This window comes from Lissotriton helveticus, chromosome 10 (assembly GCF_964261635.1).
Source record: "Lissotriton helveticus chromosome 10, aLisHel1.1, whole genome shotgun sequence".
Taxonomy (NCBI): Eukaryota; Metazoa; Chordata; class Amphibia; order Caudata; family Salamandridae; genus Lissotriton; species Lissotriton helveticus.
This window is the reverse complement of record NC_136071.1, coordinates 864,706,694-864,726,333: the sequence shown is the minus strand read 5'-3', so window position 1 is coordinate 864,726,333 and position 19,640 is coordinate 864,706,694. Positions and strand designations below refer to the sequence as shown.

Below are 19,640 nucleotides of genomic sequence, written 5' to 3'. Positions count from 1 at the left end.
TAAAAGAAATGATAGAGAGGGATGTCTTAGGGAAGTTATGGTGGCAAAGAGAAGTAAAGTTAGGAAATACAGACAAAAGCCTCATACACCCAAAGGTGTTACTCCCATTGAATGGTTTCATAAAAGGAAGGCAAATACTTTGATTTGTTCCTCCTGGGTCAACACTAAGTTAGTGACTAGTATGAGTGTTGAGAATGATATGAAAGAGTGAAAAGGATTGGAACAGAAGATGATGATTGAGAGGAAGGTGAATTTTGATGCCCGCATAGCTGCAAAAAAACTTTAGTACAGGTTGGTGACAGGGTGATGTTGTGAATATAAAAAATTCATGGAACGGAAATGCACAATCACAATTTTTTGTCTTCTATGAAGGTTATTAAAGTAATTAAGGATGCAGTCAGAATAGAGGATCATAGAATCTGGAATCTGAGTAGGATACCAAAGGTGCCTTGAGTGACAGATCCTAGTAGTCATAAAAGCGTGAATAGAGAGGTTAATGAGTTCAATGTGTGAAAGGAATTAAGACGAAGTGAGAGGTGTTGCAAGGAACAGGTTTATCTGAAAGAATATGTGTAACCTTATGAAAATGGTTCCCTTCATAAATACTATGAATTGTCTTATAGCCTGCTGATACTCAGTTGAATCAGTCTTTAAATATTGTAAGTGTTCCTATCACATTTAAAGATAAGATGTAAATAATCATGAAGCACTTTGTTATGTACTTGGTTAAAATGTGTTAAATAATTTTTGTTTTGTTCAAGCAAGATATGTGATATCTTCCAATTGTGGAATGTTAGCATTCACTGTATTCCTAATGTGTTGTGAGTAGAATGTGGGGAAGTTGGTATTTGAAACGATACAGAGGGCTGGAGGAAAACACTCTAAGATGTGGTGGTTGAGTTGTACAACTTATATCTTGAATAAAAGGAATTCAATTCACCCAATGTTGACTCCCACTTTCTTGCACTGGTCATCTTTTGTACATCCTTATCTTAAAAAAGATGTTTGAGGAGGATGGTGCACTGCACTGTTAAGGTTGAACCCTTTGGAACTTATTGACTTTGCCTCTGAGGGCAAGGCTCCAAACCTTGCTTTGCAGGTTATTTAAAGTATACCTTTGTTGCACTAGCCCTGTAGTAAAAGCTTTGATTGATATCAAATTCAATAAACAATTCTTTAAAATCAATTTAAAAATCAATTTAGAAATAAACAACCTATTCATAAATGGTTCTATTGTTAGGTCGAGCCTGAGTGAGCGCGCATGCGCTGCTCTGCGAGACTTGTTGTAGTGGAGTATGGAAGAGAAGCCCTGCCCACTCTCCACCCATATTTTTCATTGGCTTGTGTCATTGTCCTTCGTATACACTGGCTTGCGAGTCATTATTAGGGTTGTTAGTCCCTACTTCGTACCGCCTTGTCTGCATTTGTAGCCTCCCATGGCGAGTGTTCCTTTTACTTTGGATGCAACACGGTATGGCTTATTTAATCTGTAAGCACTCTTTTCTTGAATGGGTTTCTCCTATTACAGGCGACGTGCTTTCCCCGCCACCCCGGACAATGGCGGCCACTTCTTTGAAGTGAAATAGGTCTCGCATTTATGAGAGTTTGACATATTGCCATTGTAAATGACAATAGCTTAAACTCTCCTAAATGTGAGATGTATTGCATTACAAATGCTTGTCATGTGTTCCTGTTGGGAACTACTTGTTTATACCTGTTTAAAGTTGGTTTTTGGGCGCCACCCATCATGTTTTAGTAAGGTGCCCCTCATCTTTTTTTGCACATGCATAAAAGGTTCAGGTGGCCATGCTTCATATTTATCTTGGCTCCTAATTTTATGATTTTATTTTTAAAGCCATGCACATACCTTCATCCAAAAACAATGATGTACTTAAAAAGTCCACATGCGCTGCACTTTATATTTAGCACGGCGCCTACTTTTGTGTGTTTATTTTTTTTTTTTTACTTTTTACAGATTACACCGTTAATGAAAACAGAGCATGCAGGATACATATCACCAGGATGAGCAGTTGAGCCCTGAGCACCAAATTACGCGTGAGTCCTGAAGAGGTGCAGGGGTTGCTCTAACCCATGGCAGAACATCAAATATTATATTTGCGCAACTGCCTGCCACTCCAGCCTCCTATAGTTCCTCCCTTATCTAATAGTGAATGTAAACTGGCATTTCGATTGGCTCACCTTGCTCCAAGTTTTGAAAGTAGTTTCAATCTAAACGAAAGTCGCTGCCGTCGGATCATATTCTTGTGAAGGACTTTAAGTGGGATGAAAAAACTGGGGGGTTTCACATACAAACGTGGCCGATGCAATGAAGGGCATGGGCTAAAACACTTAAGATAAAAATCTGTACTTAGCAGAGTGTGCCGCCCGTCTGGTATTTTCCTATTTCTGTCCATTCATCCACCTATTTAACACAACAAGTAACCTTACACCTACAACAAGCCAGGACTATAGTCAATGGTTGTAAATTACATAAGATAAATAAGCAACAACTATTACTTCGTTGTATGTAATATTGAAAATGCTTCTGTTCTTGCGGGCGTAAGGCAGGGCTGCCAACCTTCCAGCTGAGAAAGCAGGTTTGAGCCTTATGTGGGCTTAACATCCGATGGTTCAAAACATGAATATGGTCTTTTGTTATGTAACTGGTGCTCATGTTTACGAAAAATGAGTCTCTTTGAAGCTACATCAAAAGCAGTGACAGATGGTACTATCGCAGTTAGCTCACAAACCATTCACAGGACAAGGAAGAGATCGACAGCGCGGCAAAATCGGGCACTGCCAGCCTGCGAGGCCACTGACAATTAAGGCTACTTTTTGTTAGTTATTTTTTTTGCCTTGCACACTGGTAATGCATAATGGCTGCCCGGGTGCCTCTCCTCAACCCCACCCTCCCCACTCGCGCACTCGCCCCCTTCAGCACTCGTGTTTTACAGGCAGCACAAGACCGATTGTAGTTCCAAAGCTTTTTCTTCCCCTTTATTCTAGTAGGTAGAAATGTTACTGTCTCGCTGAGTGACTTTAATTAATAACTGCTGCTGGCTGGCTAGCTTCCAGTTCAGAGGGTGGCAAAGTGACGTCCTGTCTACACTCTGCCATGCACTTAAAAAAACAGTAACACAATTGGCTTCCAAATACCAGGTGAGCGTCCTGTTCTTAAACGCAGACTGACTCACTCAAAATCATGACGAAATCTGATGTCTTAAGCCTTGCTGCTGGATTTTTTTTTACTTTGCATAGTGCTGTTGCATTAGGCGCACTGTGGTGTTTATTGGGAGTAGGCCTTCATTAGAAGCCTGGTGGAGGTGTTTAACGTTGCCTTTGTGAACTCCCCAGCCCTCCTCCATTACACTTTCCTAGTTGTGGCGGGGGGAGCGGGGAGCCTTGGCAGTGACTTGTTTGTCCCACCTCTCTCCATGTAGAACCTTTAATGTGGACATGGCATGCAGAACCGCACTTCCAGGAGCCTCCCTACTGTTCAAGCTCTTACTTTTCTGCTACATTTCAACCAACCCACCCCCCTCCTGCCTCTTGGGGAAGACACTTAGAGGGCAGGAGTAGAAAAATTCACTAACAGCTTGTTTTGTCAGTCACTAAGTCAAGGAAGTCCAAAGTCACTCAAAGGCTTTAGGGCAATTCCAGCAACCATGAAATACTCGGAAAACTACAAATCCATTAAAGCCGCTTTCAGAAATATTTTATTAACGATAAATGGTTTCTCTTGCTCTGCTTGTACCAACTTCATTTGTTCTGCTTTTAGCACTTGAAAAAAGAGAGCAGCAAAGGGCCCAAAATCTGATCAGAATGTCTACTACTGGAAATGCAGGTCTGAGGGCGCTGTAAAGTCACATGCACCGTTTCTGAAACATTTGTTGCTGTGGGGCAGTTCATTCCTGTTGGAAACGTTCTCCACCGGTAACACCAATGTCAAGCCGATTGCCTGCCATGGAAGCACCTTCATATGCACACAGTGGGTGCTGCTTGTTGACCAAGTGCTGGAAGAGGGAGGACAGGTATGTCTGGATAAAGAGTGCACTAGAAAACTGTACTTTCTTAATAGATGAGTGTGCAGAAGACTTGATATTTATATTGGAGGGAAAACGGTTGGGGTGTAGTAGAAACCATGTTTTGTGGTACTTAGATGGGAGACAGCATAGATCAGATATTCTTTTATGGAGGCTGGCATGGAACTGGCAGGGCGGTGCATTTCTGTGAGTAGTAGTGCACTTGTGGGTTCTAGCAGGGACTAGGTGTATTAGTTTGGTTAATAGCACAGGAGAACCGCAAGACAGCCTACGTCTTTTTTCCTACTGACAGCTGTGGACGTAAAGATGAAAAGTCATTTTCTGGAGTTTGCCTTTAATGCCTCTGCAGTTTTTTGGGGGGAGGACTATCCCTTGCTTCTTGCACGTGTGGGAGAAATGTGTTTGCGTGTTGGTTAAGAGGGTGCACAATATATTTTATGTTATTCATGTACTCAGAAGTCCATATGTATTGTAACTGGTTCTACTGTTAAGTGCTCTGACACCTTGGGGTAAAATTTGCACTATATAAAAACAAAATTGTAAAAATCCCTGGGAGGCCCCACCCCGTCGTCTTCGTCTCTTATCTTATCTTATCTTATCTTAAGTGACATTTATAGAGCGCACTGACACCATAAGTTTCCTGGCGCTAGGGTACAGAGTGCGTGGAGTGTGAAGAGGCAGGCTAACCAGTTTGAGTGAAGAGACGGGTTTTAAGGAGCTTCCTAAAATTAAGTAGAGAGCAGCTAGACTTAATGGACAGGGGAAGAGGATTCCATAGTTTGGGGGCCAGATGGACAAATCTGCGGCCACCAAACTTGTTTGTTTTGATTTATTTTGGGGGCGACCAGCAGGTGGAGGTGAGCCGACCGGAGATTGCGCGCTGGTCGGTGCTGCTTAATCAGTGTTTTGAGGAAAACAGGGCTGGTACAGTGAAAAGACTTAAAAGTCAGGCAGCCAATCTTGAAGGCCGCCCTTTGTTCAACTGGCAGCCAATGCAATTTGCGCAGCAGGGGTTTCGCAGACTGCCACTTTGGCGTTTTGTGGATAAGTCTGGCCGCCTGGTTCTGCACGGTTTGAAGATGGCGGAGTAATGATTGTGGGAGTCCATGGTATAAAGAGTTCGAAAAGTCGAGGCGGGATAGTACCAGGGAGATGACAACCTGGACCAGTGCCGCATGCGGCAGTAGATGGACTATTTTACTAATTTTACGAAGCTGGAACATGCATGCGGAAATCACCGCCCCTACTTGAGCCTTAAGAGAGAGCTCGGCGTCAATAACCACCCCTAGACTCTTCACCGAGCTGACAGGGGCGGGAGGGGGGCCCAACTCGATGGGCCAGAACTGGGGACCCCAGTGTACTAAACTATTCCCCGGAAGGAGAAGCTCAGTTTTTCCGGGATTTAATTTCAGTTGATTGTGGTTCATCCACTGCTGGATGTGCATCATGAATGAATGGAAGCTGTTGACAGCATCAGGAGAGTCAAGAGGGAAGATGATCTGTAAATCATCAGCGTAATTAAACATTGTGATATCCCACCTCTTGAGCGAATGAATCAGTGGCCGAAGGTATAAGTTAAACAAGAGGGGAGAGAGGGATGAGCCCTGAGGGACTCCACAAGTCGTGGGAGTCTTGGCAGCCGTAAAAGGGCCCAGACGCACGGCTTGTGTTCTGCCGACGAGGAAGGACTCAATCCACTTGAGGGCAGGGCCCTGGATGCCGGCCTGTCCGACACGGTGGAGAAGGATGTCATGGTCCACCGTGTCGAACGCGGCCAACAGATCCTGGAGCACGAGGGCCTGGGGGGTCCCTGCGTCAGCGCCCCCCCCCCCCCAGGGTGTCCAATACTGCCATGATGATGGCCTCGGTGGAGTGGGCCGGCCTAAAGCCGGCTTGATTGGGCTCAAGATAGCAGGAGCTCTCGACAAAGTTTGAGAGGCACCGAGTGACGTGGGCCTCGAGAAGCTTGGACAAGTAGGGCAGGAGGGATATAGGACGATAGTTGGTGAGGTCGGCAGGGTCCACACCAGGTTTCTTCAATAGAGGCACTAAAATGGCCTCCTTGAAGGAGCAGGGAACCATGCCAGTATGAAGGGAAGCGTTCAGCAGGGGTGATCCGGTAGTTTAAGGTAGACGTCCCGGACGACCGAGGGAGGACAACAGTCATTGGGAGAACCTGATTTGACCCGGGCCACGAGCTCAGCTAAGGTGTTGGGGTCAAGGGCAGGAAGCTGGGTGAAAGATAGTCGGTTATTGAGAGAGGTGTCTGAGGGCCGCACATGGGTAAGGGGGGGATGGAGCCCTTAATTTTGGCAATTTTCTCGATAAAGAAAGAATTAAGGGCGTCGCAAGTCCCTTGAGTTTGAGTCTGAGCAGGTAGAGTTCTATCATCCGTGGTAAGTTCATTCATAATCTTGAAGACTTCCTTCGATTTATTATGAGCGGACAAAATTCGGTCGGAGACATGTGCAGATTTAGCCGAAGAAATCGCACTTTTATATTCTTTGTGAGCTGCCACGAAGAGCAGTCTATCTGAGTCGGCATAGTTGCGTCTCTGCTGTACATTGTATTTTCATTTACTGTTCCCTGGGTATATTTCCTTCACTCTGTCTGCCTCCTTAACATACCAGCATTTGCCATGCAATAGGTCTCGCATTTGCGAAAGATTGAGCTGTTGGCATTGTAAATGACAGACAGGCACATGGATCAATGTTGGCTTTGCGATTCCTTATTTGCGATTTTTAAGGAAAATGCACAAAAGTGCATTTTTCAAAGTTTCTGCAAATTACCATGAAGTTCATCTTCATGGTAATTTGCTACTCCTATTAGCGAAATCGCTAATATTTTAACTTTGATGCATTGCATTTAAGGAATCTCAATTTGGGATGCCTTAAATGAAATCGCAATTTAAGGAATCTCAATTTAGAGATTCCTTAAATTGCGATTTTTGCATTTGGGATGATGCATCCAAAATGCAAAAATACTGGTCGCAAATGAATGAATGAATGAATTTGGGATTTCTAAAGCGCATGGCTGCCCGGGAGCGTCCCAGCGCTGGGATTGCAGACAAACAACTGGGGATAGAAGCAGAGAGGTAAAGGAAGAGAGGTTATTGCGGGAAGAGGTGAGTCTTAAGAAGTTTCCTGAGTTTAATGTGGTTTTGTTCGGACCGGAACTGGGATGGTAGAGTGTTCCAGAGAGTTGCAGCTGTCACCGAGGGACAAAGGGGCAGATTCTGAGAATCTGCCCGTTTGCGACCGGTTTTTAGCTTGATGCATGTGGCTGTATGCCTTTTATTTATGTGTTGGTTTTCAAAACAGATAAAAAAAAACTGTTGTTTGGAGTCCCACAGGGCTCCTCGCTAAGTCCTATGCTATTTAACATCTACGTAGCGGACTTAGCGAGGGTAATAAAGGCCCATGGGGTACGGCTCACATCCTACGCAGACGATACCCAGCTGGTTCTGGCAATCCATAGAGATGGCCCTATTGTGGCAGCCAACTTCCAGAGAGCCATGCTCGAGGTCAGCACTTGGATGGCCTCGAACTGTCTGAGGCTTAACTCGGATAAGACCGAGAACATGACTTTCGGTAGGCTCTCTCCTGAATGGTCTTCTATCTGGTGGCCTGAAAAGCTGGGCCCTCCACCTGTCCCAGTAGAAAAGGCCAGAAACCTGGGAGTGATTTTTGACAGTAAACTGTCTTTCGACCTCCACACAAACAAGGTTGTCTCTTCAGCATTCTTTATTTTGAAAAAAATTAAGAAACTATTGCTTTACCTCCCTACCTCAGCTGCGAAGACCCTGGTCTCTACCTTAGTTTTCTCAAAAATAGACTATGGGAACGCTCTCTTTTTAAACACACAGAAGCGTGTCCTAATGAAGTTGCAGTCTATTCAGAATGCGGCTGCAAGGATTCTTCTTAACATTTCTCGTCGCAAGCCCACCACTCCTGCCATTCGTCATCTCCACTGGCTGAGAGTCGAAAGCCGTATCAAATTTAAGGCCCTCTGCATTGCCTATAAGGCAGTACATGGCGTTGGACCCAGGTTCCTCACAGAAGCCTTTCAGCTATACACCCCCAAGAGGCAACTAAGATCGGCTAACATCTGTCTCCTCCCTGTACCGCGTACAAGAACTGCCACCTGGGGAGACAGACGTTTTCTGGTGGCCACTCCAAAACTTTGGAATCTCTTGCCATTGGCTATTAAAACTGCCCCGAACCTGATGAGCTTTCGCAGGCTCTTAAAAACATGGTTGTTCAACCAGTAAGTTAATGGCTGATTTCTAGTAGCTCACAAGCGCCGAGACACCTTAGGGTATTTGTTGCGCTATAAAAAATTTGAAAATAAATAAATAAATAAACAATGCCAATAGCTTAAACTCTCGCAAATGCGAGAACTATTGCATTGCAAATTCTTGTTACCTCTTGCATTTCATGAGCCACCGCCTTGTTTGATGCATTTGTTTTTATTTACAAGGAAGTCCTTACTTTTACTTGCGGATGCATGCTCCACTGGCATTCACTTAAAATGATGTGGAAATATAAACAGATTCATTTTGTTAAAATAAAATGTACATGTAATACCTCGATTATTTATGGCTGTTGGACATTTTCAGATTCATTTAGCAAGGTTAGGTACACTGTTTCTGTGTCCAATGTTTGCAAGACTAGCACAGCACTGACATTCACAATATATGTACTCACCTCTCCATCTTCTAAACATTGTACCTCATTTGACAATGTTTCAGTGTGATTTTCTTCTTCATCTTGGATAAGTACTGAAATTATGAAAACAACAGAGAGTTAAAGAAAGCCACAAAGTCTGTGTTTGTGATTATGATACATCTTGACAATGGTGAGGAAAGAGATAAGTGTGGAATATCATAAACAATACTGTGGCAATTTTTAGCTTCTTATAGACGTATGCTAGGTTGAGACCCTAAAAGATGCTCAGCTTCTAGGGCATCTTCCATGGTGAAACAAGATTCTTTCAACTACTGCGTTCTGACTACATATTGAAAGATATCGGTCTACCCTAAGCCCTGCCTCCTCCTGTTCCCAAATTTCCCTTTCCTTCCTTCCTCCATGTATGGCCCACCTCCCCATTCCTTGGAGTTGAGCAAATGTGTGAATAACCTTCCTGATTCTGCACTCAAGACTCTTCAGTCTTTAGGTGTCTGCTTCAGACCTAATCTCTTCACTGCATCATCCACTGAAGATAGACTTTGTAGAAAACTATACACCTCACTATCAAAGAACCTTGTCTTTAGCAAACTTAATTAGCAAAGCATGCTGGTATATTAATGCTCCTAGTTGATGAGTCCATATGTGCAAATCTCTGACAGAATCATTACCTACCTGAGTAAACTTCAAGATACTGTGGCACAGTTGGCTTGTAAGATAAGGATTGGCCAATGTTCTTCATCTTCTCCTTCTCCTAATTTAACCCTTTGTGCTAGCCTCAATTTTAACGGTTACTTTATACTTGCAAAGATCCAGCAGTGGCCGCAAGCATGTACACTGAGCTGTACATTAGAAAGTCATAAGGTACAATCTGGGTGCTTTCTCACTTATGTTTGAGGCTCAGATACTTGTTCATACACTTACTGTCGCAAAATATTTGTTTCGAATCATTAATAAGAATGTGTCTGCTATAGGCTACGATAACGTACTCAGGATTTTGCAAAATGCAATTTGATATGAAAATTGAAACATCAATATTGTCGGGACTTAAGCTAGTAAACAGCATGTTTTTGTTGTTACTTAAACTAATATTTTTTGTTCTTTTTTTCACTAACTGAGTATGCTTGACTTGCCTATCATTGTGTTGGTGCTCTTATTATGTTCTTCTTTTAATCTGTCAATATCTCTAGAGGTATGATTACAAACCACTGAAAACATTCTTTTTTCTACACTAGGTGATTTTTTAAGTATCCAGAGCCTTAATCAGTTTAACTACTTTCACTTTCACTTAAATATCCTTAACCTCTTTGGAAAAATACAGAAAAATAGGATGCCTTGGCATTCCACTTGTTTTTCATATGGTGGTTACTGAGCCCCAACCCAGCCCCAGCAAGGACATATTAGGTCACCAGCAAGACTCTGCTGACTCCGGCTGACAACGAGCTACTCATGTTGGAAGCAGACCGTGAGGTACTCATGTTGGAAGCAGACCGTGAGGAAGCGCGGCCCAGCCAAAACATGAAAATGGAGAGCAGCGAAAGGAAAGACGCTGATAGCTGGAGCAATCATGGAGCATGAGAGCAGTATTGAGAAGCCTTTAGCAGGACATGAGGATCATCGGGCCCAGCAGAGCAAGATGAGTAAGCTGCAAGGGAGACCAAGAAGCCAGAACCCAATGCCAGAGTGGAGTATGCCGGTAGTGTCAGCAGGCTCCTAGAGCCACAAACAACTACATGTAAGCCCGGTGGCCTGGAGAGCTAGGGGGACCCGCCGGGTACCACAGCAATGGCTCTGGAGACAGGTCTGTGCCACAGGCAAGTAGCAGGATTTGTTTTTACCCGCTTGTGAATGTAGTGGTTCAAGGAGGGTGGGGGGTGGTAGAAGCATCGTAAAAGGTGAAATACATCCCCCTTATGAGCCCTCCTATCCCCCTTATGAGCCCTCCTTAGCCTCCTGTCCTTTGGCCTTGCAGCTTGTGCCCTGGGAGGACTCTACATCACGTTTTATGTTACCTCACCATGTTTGGTGGTTGGGGGTTATTTTGATGGGTAGAATTATGCCCCTCTAGCGCATTGTCCAACCTAATCTGTGATGCTCCCTCATCGTTATTACCACAGCAACATGTATGTTAGCTGTTATGTTAGCAGTGTTTTGTAAAGCGCTCTTTCACCGGATAGGTTTCTTGGCACTGGATCTAGGAAATTCCAGAGAGATGGATAGTTCAATTGTAAGCCTGACAGTACAACCAGGTTTTGAGCAGCTTTCTGAATTTAAGTAGGTCAGTAGTATGACTTGCTTGTTTCAATAAACAGAATTTAAACAAAGGAAAAAGGTGAAATACCCACTCACAGTGAAGGAAAAATCACAGGAAGAAGAAGGCACAAAAAACAGTCATAGGGGTAGGTGATGGTGGCACGAAAACACTAATTATAAAAAAGAATAGACCATTAATCCTGTGCTTTTGGACATAATTGCCTGAGGGTATCCACTCCTTTTATCCAGCCGCAACAGGAGAAGGAACAAGCCTCAAACCAAGTAAGAAGACTGGAGAGGCAAGACCAAGGCTGGAGAATTACCTTAGCTGGAGTGAATTTTTTGTTAACCTACCTGGATCCAACTTCAATAAAATCAGCTGAAAGCCTTATCACTAGTATCTGGCTACTTACCACTTATGACACTCACAAACAAGAAAGTAAAAATGGACAATAGAATCTTGATCACATTGCCCTGGTAATTACAACAACAAAAAAGACCACCCTCGTGAACAGTCACAACTAGCATGCAAAGCCTCCAATCATGGACTTCCAAAGTGAAGTGCTCAGGCAAGAAATGTGAAAGGTGCACAGAGAGTGGAAATAACTTTTAAAGTGCCATGAGTGCAGGTACAGTAAGGGTGACAACATAAATAACACAGTCAACTGGGAGATCCAAAAACCTGTGGGTTGTGGCGAGCCACGGCAAGGCAGAGCCCTTACAATATGTGAGTCTTGGAAAAAAAATTAAATCGCTTTGGCACTGATGTTGAAGGATGCAGATCTTCTTGGTGACACCATGAATTCCCTGTTTTCTCAGTGGGAAGTCAACAGGGGCAGAATTTGTGATATGGTGAGCCATCTTCTTGTAAGATAATAGGGAATATAAATTGTTTCACATGAATGGGAATAAGAGGCAGATCTGGGAATACAGGGTCCAATTCTACATGTTTTCTTCTTTGTGAAAACAATGGACCTAAATATTCAGCTATTTACAAGATGCTTTGAAAAGATTATAAATGGTTGAGGGTTTTTGGCATTTGCAAAGGGGGTCAAAAGTGGCTGGAGGCCAGATTTTTATTCTTCAGCTGGGGGAGTGTCTTCTATTCCCCCATGCTGAAGGATGTGTAAGCCAGGAACAGCAGCTAACAGCAGTTCTCACCGATCCTCCGCAGATGCCTCAAGGCCCAGTATCTCTGTGCCCAGAATTATCAGGCTCTCAGGCACACGTAGAAACATGAATGAATGAATGAATGGCTTTATTTCGATATATAAAATATCATAAAAGCAGAAATACAGCATGTTAAAAACAATAAAAAAAATCACATTCTGTTAATACAGTAAAAAGACATAAAAGCAGATAATACAAGCATTAAATAGCCAGGGAAAGCCTATTCAATCGGATTAACCATAACCATTTTAAAAATGGACACCCATGAAGTGTAGCAGAGGACACAACGAAGTAAACTACATCCATGACCATCTATAGCCCAAGGGGCACTTTAGAGCTAGCACTCAAATGAAAAAATCAAGACTCCTTAAAACTGATACATGGCAAAGTACTATCTGTTGTATGGTTAGAAGAGGGTCATAAGCAAAACCACCACAGAATGCCCCAAATAGCACCACTAACGGATTACTGTACTTAAATTGAATAACCCCTAAAATATATTGGGAAGAAACCTATAATAAGTACCACCGCCCTTTGGAGTCGGACCTGTTAAAAGAATCCTGCTGGAAGATGAGTCCATCCTTGTTCCAGGCACCAAAGGAGATCTCAGAGAAAGCCCAAAAGGACGGGTGGAAGTGTACCACAGAGAAAGTCAAGAAAAAAGGTTGCATTCAGGAACAAAGGGCAGTGCTATGCCCTATACAGCATATCAGGGGAGGTGCAGTGTGCAGCACATCAGGTGAATGTGTGTATGAGACCTCAAAGGGCACCATAAGTTGTTAGACATGTTAGAGTGGCTCTTAGGACCTCCGGATTTAGTCAATGAAACCTCAAAGAATGAAGGTCCTGTGAATACAGGCGCAAAAGCCATGATGCGTATAATGATAGTTCATAACAGTAAACAAAACAATCAAAAATTAAACAAAAAGCTGAAATATGGATGAGAACAAAGAGGCTTCTTCACCTAAATAAACCAAAAGAGGGGCGGCGGATTTGGATAGTAGTATGAGTAGTAGAAGGGCAGGTTTTGGCACAGGTAGGCTACACATGTGCTTAGGCATAACCTTGTTACCTATGTTATATTTGGTAAAGAAAATAAATATCAATGTACCTTGGCCTCATAGCTTTGTCAGTTGATGAATTCAGAGGAAAGGAGGGTGCATTCAGTACAGGCAAGTACGACAAATATGTGTTATCAGAAGAGACTAGCTTAAATATGACCAATATTGTTAGGACTCTGATTAGATTTGTCATGGGCACCTCGTTGGTTAGTTCATGAAGCCCTCACCCACCAACCTGGTTGGTGGCATGCTTCATCATCGCGCCCACCCAGTGACACCAAATGTGTCCCGGGTGTGCTGCGACGCCTGATTACAGCGGAGCTGGTATTTTACTGAGAATGCAGTGTGAGGTGTAAAATGAAGTGTGAGTTAAAACGGCTTGGCGAGGGTCCCAGTACCCGAGGGTAAATTACATTTTAATAACTGGGCCCCCGTCAGCGGTTAAAATAAGGCTTGGGGATGTTTAAGGGAGGCGAGTTACTACCTCCTACATCCATCAGTTGGTCAACATGTTTCAGCCAGTGCCTTAAACTAAATCTGGCTTTCCTCAGGACCTTTTTTAAAATAGAGTGTAGTGCAGGTTAAAAAGGAGTGTAATCCAGGCTATGTGTTACACTCACTAAGGTGTTTCTCTAAGTATGAGAGGGGGGATTCCCTTCTCATATGCGCTTAGATTTTGCAGCCAATGCTTCCAGGAGTAAAGCGGTAAGGGGTTGACCAGCTTTTCTGGTCAGAGCCTGCCTTGTACCTGTTGCACAGTCCTCGTACTCCGGTAGCTACACATAGTTCACAGAAGTTGTTGTTGTTGTTGTATAGCTTTATTTCGAAATATTTCATTTCATAAAAGCGTTACAGTAAAAAACGAATGCAAAAATGAGAACAGTTATACAATTTGGCCATCAAAACTGACAGATCTCAAAAAGACATTATAAAATATACAACATTAGTAAATAACATCCATCTAAAAGCATTTATACAAACACATAATTATCATCTTTGAAAAAAAAAAAAAGAAAGAGGGACACAACAATAAACAGCGGGGCCGGTGGAGTGTGGATTGGTACCCTTACTGGAGAATCATTCTCCTCGCGGATCTTATCCTCCAAGCCCACCCCAAGAATTTTGCCAGGCCACAAGCAAGCAGTGGGTGAGGGTCTGATCTTAACAACTGTAAGGCCTCCAAGTGTGACCGGGTGCCCAGCCTCGAACAGAGCGGTTTCAACCATCTGCGGCGAGGAACAGCATAAGCTGGACATTCGAACAACAGATGGGGAATGGATTCATCCCTATTCGCACAAAAAGGGCAAGTTGCTATGGTTTGCCAAGGTGGTTTCCAATTGGCTGTCCTTGTGCCTAAAGGCAGAACCCCAACCCTGAATTTAAAATACAACGCCCTGTCTGCTGGGTTCAAGATCACATCAAGGTACGGTTCTCTGAAAGGACGGCATTTGGTAACCAAAAACTCCACAGCAGATCTACACAAATTGGAGTGGTTCACTCTCTCATTGTCCACCCATGACCAGAATATTTTCTTTAACAACTGTTTGGGTGGTGAGGATCTATTGGCCCAAGCGTCATCCAGGCCTAATTCGCAAAGAAGGCGCTTTGCTTCCAGGAGCCAACCGATCCTACACCAACCCGGGGTTGAGAGAAGTTCGCTTAATGCATCCGCATAACTTGAAAGTTCGGGGACATTCCATATGCGGGCCCACAAAAGAAGAGGACGTAGCTTGGCCTGGTCAGCTATGGATCGTGTACCTGTATCAAGTAGTAAAGGGAGAGTGGGAGCGCTATAGGGGAGCCTCATTAGATCTTTGTGGAACTTGTTCTCAAGATGGAATAGAGTGTCAAACTTCTGGGTGCCCCATAACTCAGCCCCATACAGTGCCGCACTCACAGCTTTTGCCTTATAGATATCTAATATCACCCCGATGGGTTTCAGGGATGAGGCGCGGTGTTCTTTTAGTAGGGCGCCCGTAACCCTCCTATGTGTCAAGATGATTTTTTGGTGGTGCGCCTTCCAACTCATGGAGTCACAGAGTCGGATTCCTAGGTAATCAAATTCCCTAACCCTTTCTAATGGTACTGAGTCCAGAGATGGTGGGTGGACTGTCTTCCTGGGGGGATTCAACACCAGGAACTTGGTTTTACTGATGTTGATAGCCAAGCCCCTGGCGTCACAAAAGCCCTGGAACCTCGTTAGCAGGGTTTGGAGGCCCATCGGGGATTTCGAAATCAACAGGGTATCATCTGCAAACAGGAGTGTTGGTATCTTCCTGCCCGCCAGGGAGGGAGCATCTGCTGGTAGTTGGAGAAGGTGCTCCACCACTCCGTTTAGATATAATGAAAACAGAGTGGGGGCTAGCACACACCCCTGGCGGACACCCCTGTCTACAGGAATGCGAGAGGTTTTTTGGCCCTGCATACCCCATCTGATTTGGGCGAAATTGCTTTCATGGAATTTGATGGTTAAAGCCAACAAATACGCGGGCATACCCATACCCTCAAGTACAGCCCACAATTGGTTGCGTGGGACTAGGTCAAAGGCAGTCCGCAAATCAATGAAAGCGAGATACAGACTGCCTTTGCCTAGTTTGACCACTTTCCAATAAAGCATTAGGAAACGGAATGTCTGCTCAATCGTGCCAGTTCCGGATCTGAAACCGGCCTGAAAGTCAGACAAAACCTGCGTTTCCTCAGCCCACTGTAGAATCCTCCCCAAAACTACCTTCCCTGCTACCTTCTGGGTGGAATCAAGCAGGCTTATAGGTCGGTAGTTAGCAGGGTCGTCCCTGCACCCTTTTTTAAAAATGGGGACGACTTCCGCACCCCTCCAAGAATCCGGGAAGCCACCGCCCTCCAAGGCCTCGTTCAGGAGTTTGGCGATAAATAAGCTCCACACCTCTACATTACTCCGAAGCAAGTCACCGGGGACTCCATCTGGGCCTGCCGCCTTATTGGGCACGATACACTTAATTGCTATTTCAACCTCCCTAGGTGAAAAAGTGGGGTCTAGGTGAGGGCTATTGTCTGGTACTATATGACTAGGACCCCTACTTGGACCCAAGGCCCCCAAAGAGTTGGAGTAAAGTTTTGAAAAATGGGCCAACCAGACATCCCCTGTGATGTTACATGTTAGCAGTGAATCGACAGGCCTGTCCCTGCCTCTAAGCAGAGCCCAGAAAGCCCTTGAATCCTTTCTGGAGCCAGCCTCCATTAGTTCGCTCCAGAAATTAGTTTCGTGCGTGTCCCTTGCCACAGCTTGGGTCTTTTTATATTTTTTCCTAGCTAATGAGATCAAAGCCGGGTCTTTCGTACTAACCGCCAGGATAAGATCACTTTTAGCCAGGCGGCAGGCGGGGGAGTACCATTGGTCTCGACCCCTAGACACAGTTCTCCGCTTGGCCCTGCCCATCCCCTGGGGAGCCAAGAACAGATTGCCAAGCGATGCAATGGTCTCCGTAAATGTCATAAGAATGGCAGTATCGGAATCCGGCGCACCCACGAGACACTTTGCTTCCATCATTATGGACTTTGCCTGAGCCATTCTTGATTCGTCAGAAAGAACCTTAGCCCATTTCAAACGCCTACCGCAATTAGATGGGACAACTTCATGGGATGATTTCCAAATGGGACGGGGTGATACTGAATCCCCTGTCTCCCACGGGAGGGCAAGTGATAGGACCAAGGGATTATGGTCACTATCCGTGGTTTGTTGGACATCCATATCAAGAAGATATTCCCAAGTTCACAGAAGTATGTCTTCTATGTTTATTATCATTCCACTGCATTGAGGTTTGAAAATGAAGCACTTCGGGGTGTAGGAACTGACTGTGACAAAGACTGGTCAGGTTGAAACGCGTCAGTCAATAAACGAATTGTCTTAGTAAAATTTTCTTTGCGCTGCGACGTAACATCGTTTGGAGATTTATATATATATATATATATATATATATATATATATGCAGCTCCAATTCCTCAACTCTCCGGCTAGGAAACAGCACTCGGAAACCAGACAGTTGCTCGTACTTAGTTTATTTTCTGAGACAGAGTGAAACAGACGCGTTTCGGCTACAAGCCTTCCTCGGTATCAATCGTATCTTGCAGGTGAGCCATACATATTCTGTTAGTCGTGTTGTAAACATAGAAGATGGACCACTCCCATAGCGCATCTATGGGGGCCATCTTTGAGTGGAGTTTTGGTGTTTGTGTTGCCGTGGATCGGCATGTCACCCTTCAAGAGAAATGCTGTTGAGGGTTTATATGGTCTCACAGGTATAAATGACATTTTTTTTTTTTTAAATAATTTCTAAATAATCTAAATTAATTAATTAGTTTGTCAAAAAGACCCAGATATCTTGCCGTGGATCGGCTGGCTTCCCTCGTACAGAAACTCTAACGAGGGCCATACCATTAATAGACCATATACGATGTCTTAATAACTCCATGTTGAACCATCAGTTAAATACCGTTCTGCATAACCTTATGTAGTGTTTACAAAACATCAATATTAACAGTACTGTACATCTGTGGGAACTTTGTCTGTCTAGGAATTAGTGCAAAAGTAGTGAATACGGTATTTCAAATAATTGCATCATGTTATATCACACCATAAAGCTAGATTCGCCCCATATAAAGAATGAAGAGTTCATGAGCCCATAAACTATCAGATTTGCTTATCCAAGCAGAAGAAAAATGGAAAAAGGAAAAATTAAGGAAAAATTAATGATTTGGAGAATCAGTTGTCTATATATACATACATACAAAATTATACAGAGTTGTCAAAGTAAGGTAGGTAGATTTGATTAGCCATCATATTCAGATTCAAATTCGAATTCAAAGTCATTACCTTACGTTTAGTATAGCTTATTCACAATATTCTCATTTTTAGCATTTTTTGGCATTTTTAGCATTTTTAGCATTCTTTTGCAACAGATATCGTGAAGTACAGATCAATGTTCTAAATAGTGTATTATCTATTTGCCTAGGTGAACCGCCAGTTCTTCTCCGCTGTTCAACCCTCGAGGTGCCTTTGTCATCAGATCAATTATATATCTGGATTCCAGACGTCTAAGTTGTTTTAGTCTGTCACCTCCCTGAATGCTTACTGGGATACTATCAAGTCCGAAGTATTGTAACTTGCTCCTATCTCTATTGTGTGCCTCATTGAAGTGTCTTGCGACTGGGTACGATGTATCGACCTTCTCAATCGCCCTTTGGTGTTCCAGGACCCTCATCTTTAGTGGATTGATGGTACTACCCACATATCTTAGGCCGCAAGGGCAGACAAGACAATAGACAGCAAATGGTGTGCTGCATGTTAGAAATTTCTTTATGGGTTTAGTGATATCTGCCCCGGTACATAATAGGATAGTGTCCGTCTGCTCCCAGCACAGGCTTTACATTTACCACAAGGGTAAAAACCCTTCATTTCGGTTAGTGTCTGTTGTTTGGGTTTCCTCTGTTCGAAATCGCTTCGCACAAGCGTATCTTTAAGAGATCTCGCTTTGCGGAATGTGATCTGTGGTTTCGCAGGAATGTCCTCTTTGATTGTCTGATCAGTCAAGAGGATATGCCAGTTTTTGGCTATTATCCCTTTGAGTATATGTGATTCTGAGCTGTAAGTTGTTATCATGCGGAACTGACCGCCTATGTCTTTCTTTTTTGCTTCAATTCTCGTTTGTAGTAAACCAGCCCTTGGAATTTTCCTGACCTTTGTCAATGTTCTTTCCAAAGAGTGTATATCATATCCTCTTTTAGTGAATCTTTCGATGCTCCCCTTCGCTGCTAACTCAAAGTCTTCATCTCTGCTGCTATTTTTCTTTAGCCTTAACAGCTCCCCATAGGGAATGCTCTGTATGAGTTTAATTGGGTGGTTACTGTTTGCCCTTAAGATTGAATTGCCTGCCGTGGGTTTGCGGTATAGTGAGGTATGCAGTCTTTCCTGTTCAACAAACACTCTCAGGTCAAGAAAATCCACTGCCACTGGATCTACCTTTCCAGAGAAGTGTAGATTGTAATTGTTGGCATTCAAGACCTCGATATATCTCAGAGCCATCTCCATCGTCCCTTGCCACACGATGAAGAGGTTGTCGATATATCGGTGCCACCTCACTACCCTGCCTGTCTCTTGCCCATCTGTGTAAAGTACCATGGGCACCCGCTCCTCCCACCAGCCCACGAACAAGTTCGCGTAGCTGGGAGTGAAGCAGGTACCCATGGCCATCCCAGATACCTGTATATAGTGTTGGTTATCAAAAAGGAAGATATTACTTGTCAGGCAAAATTCAACAAATTCCAACAACATACAGTTATGTAAGGCAAATCTTGCTGATCTCTTGTTAAGGTAGTGTTCAACAGCTGTAATGCCCAGTTCGTGTCTTATGTTTGTGTAAAGACTCGATATGTCCAAAACCATCAGCAAATAT

At 43.8% G+C, this 19,640-nt stretch overlaps 1 protein-coding gene across 3 annotated transcripts in view; it reads right to left on the bottom strand.

Moving 5' to 3' along the window:
• The window catches only part of RAPGEF5 (Rap guanine nucleotide exchange factor 5), a 984,395-nt gene that overhangs the window by 383,329 nt on the left and 581,426 nt on the right, over window positions 1-19,640 (bottom strand). For all 3 annotated transcript variants that reach the window (XM_078663509.1, XM_078663507.1, XM_078663508.1), the window contains exon 8: window positions 8,750-8,823. In XM_078663509.1, the coding sequence (XP_078519635.1) occupies window positions 8,750-8,823 (74 nt within the window). The remainder of the gene's footprint in view (window positions 1-8,749; window positions 8,824-19,640) is intronic.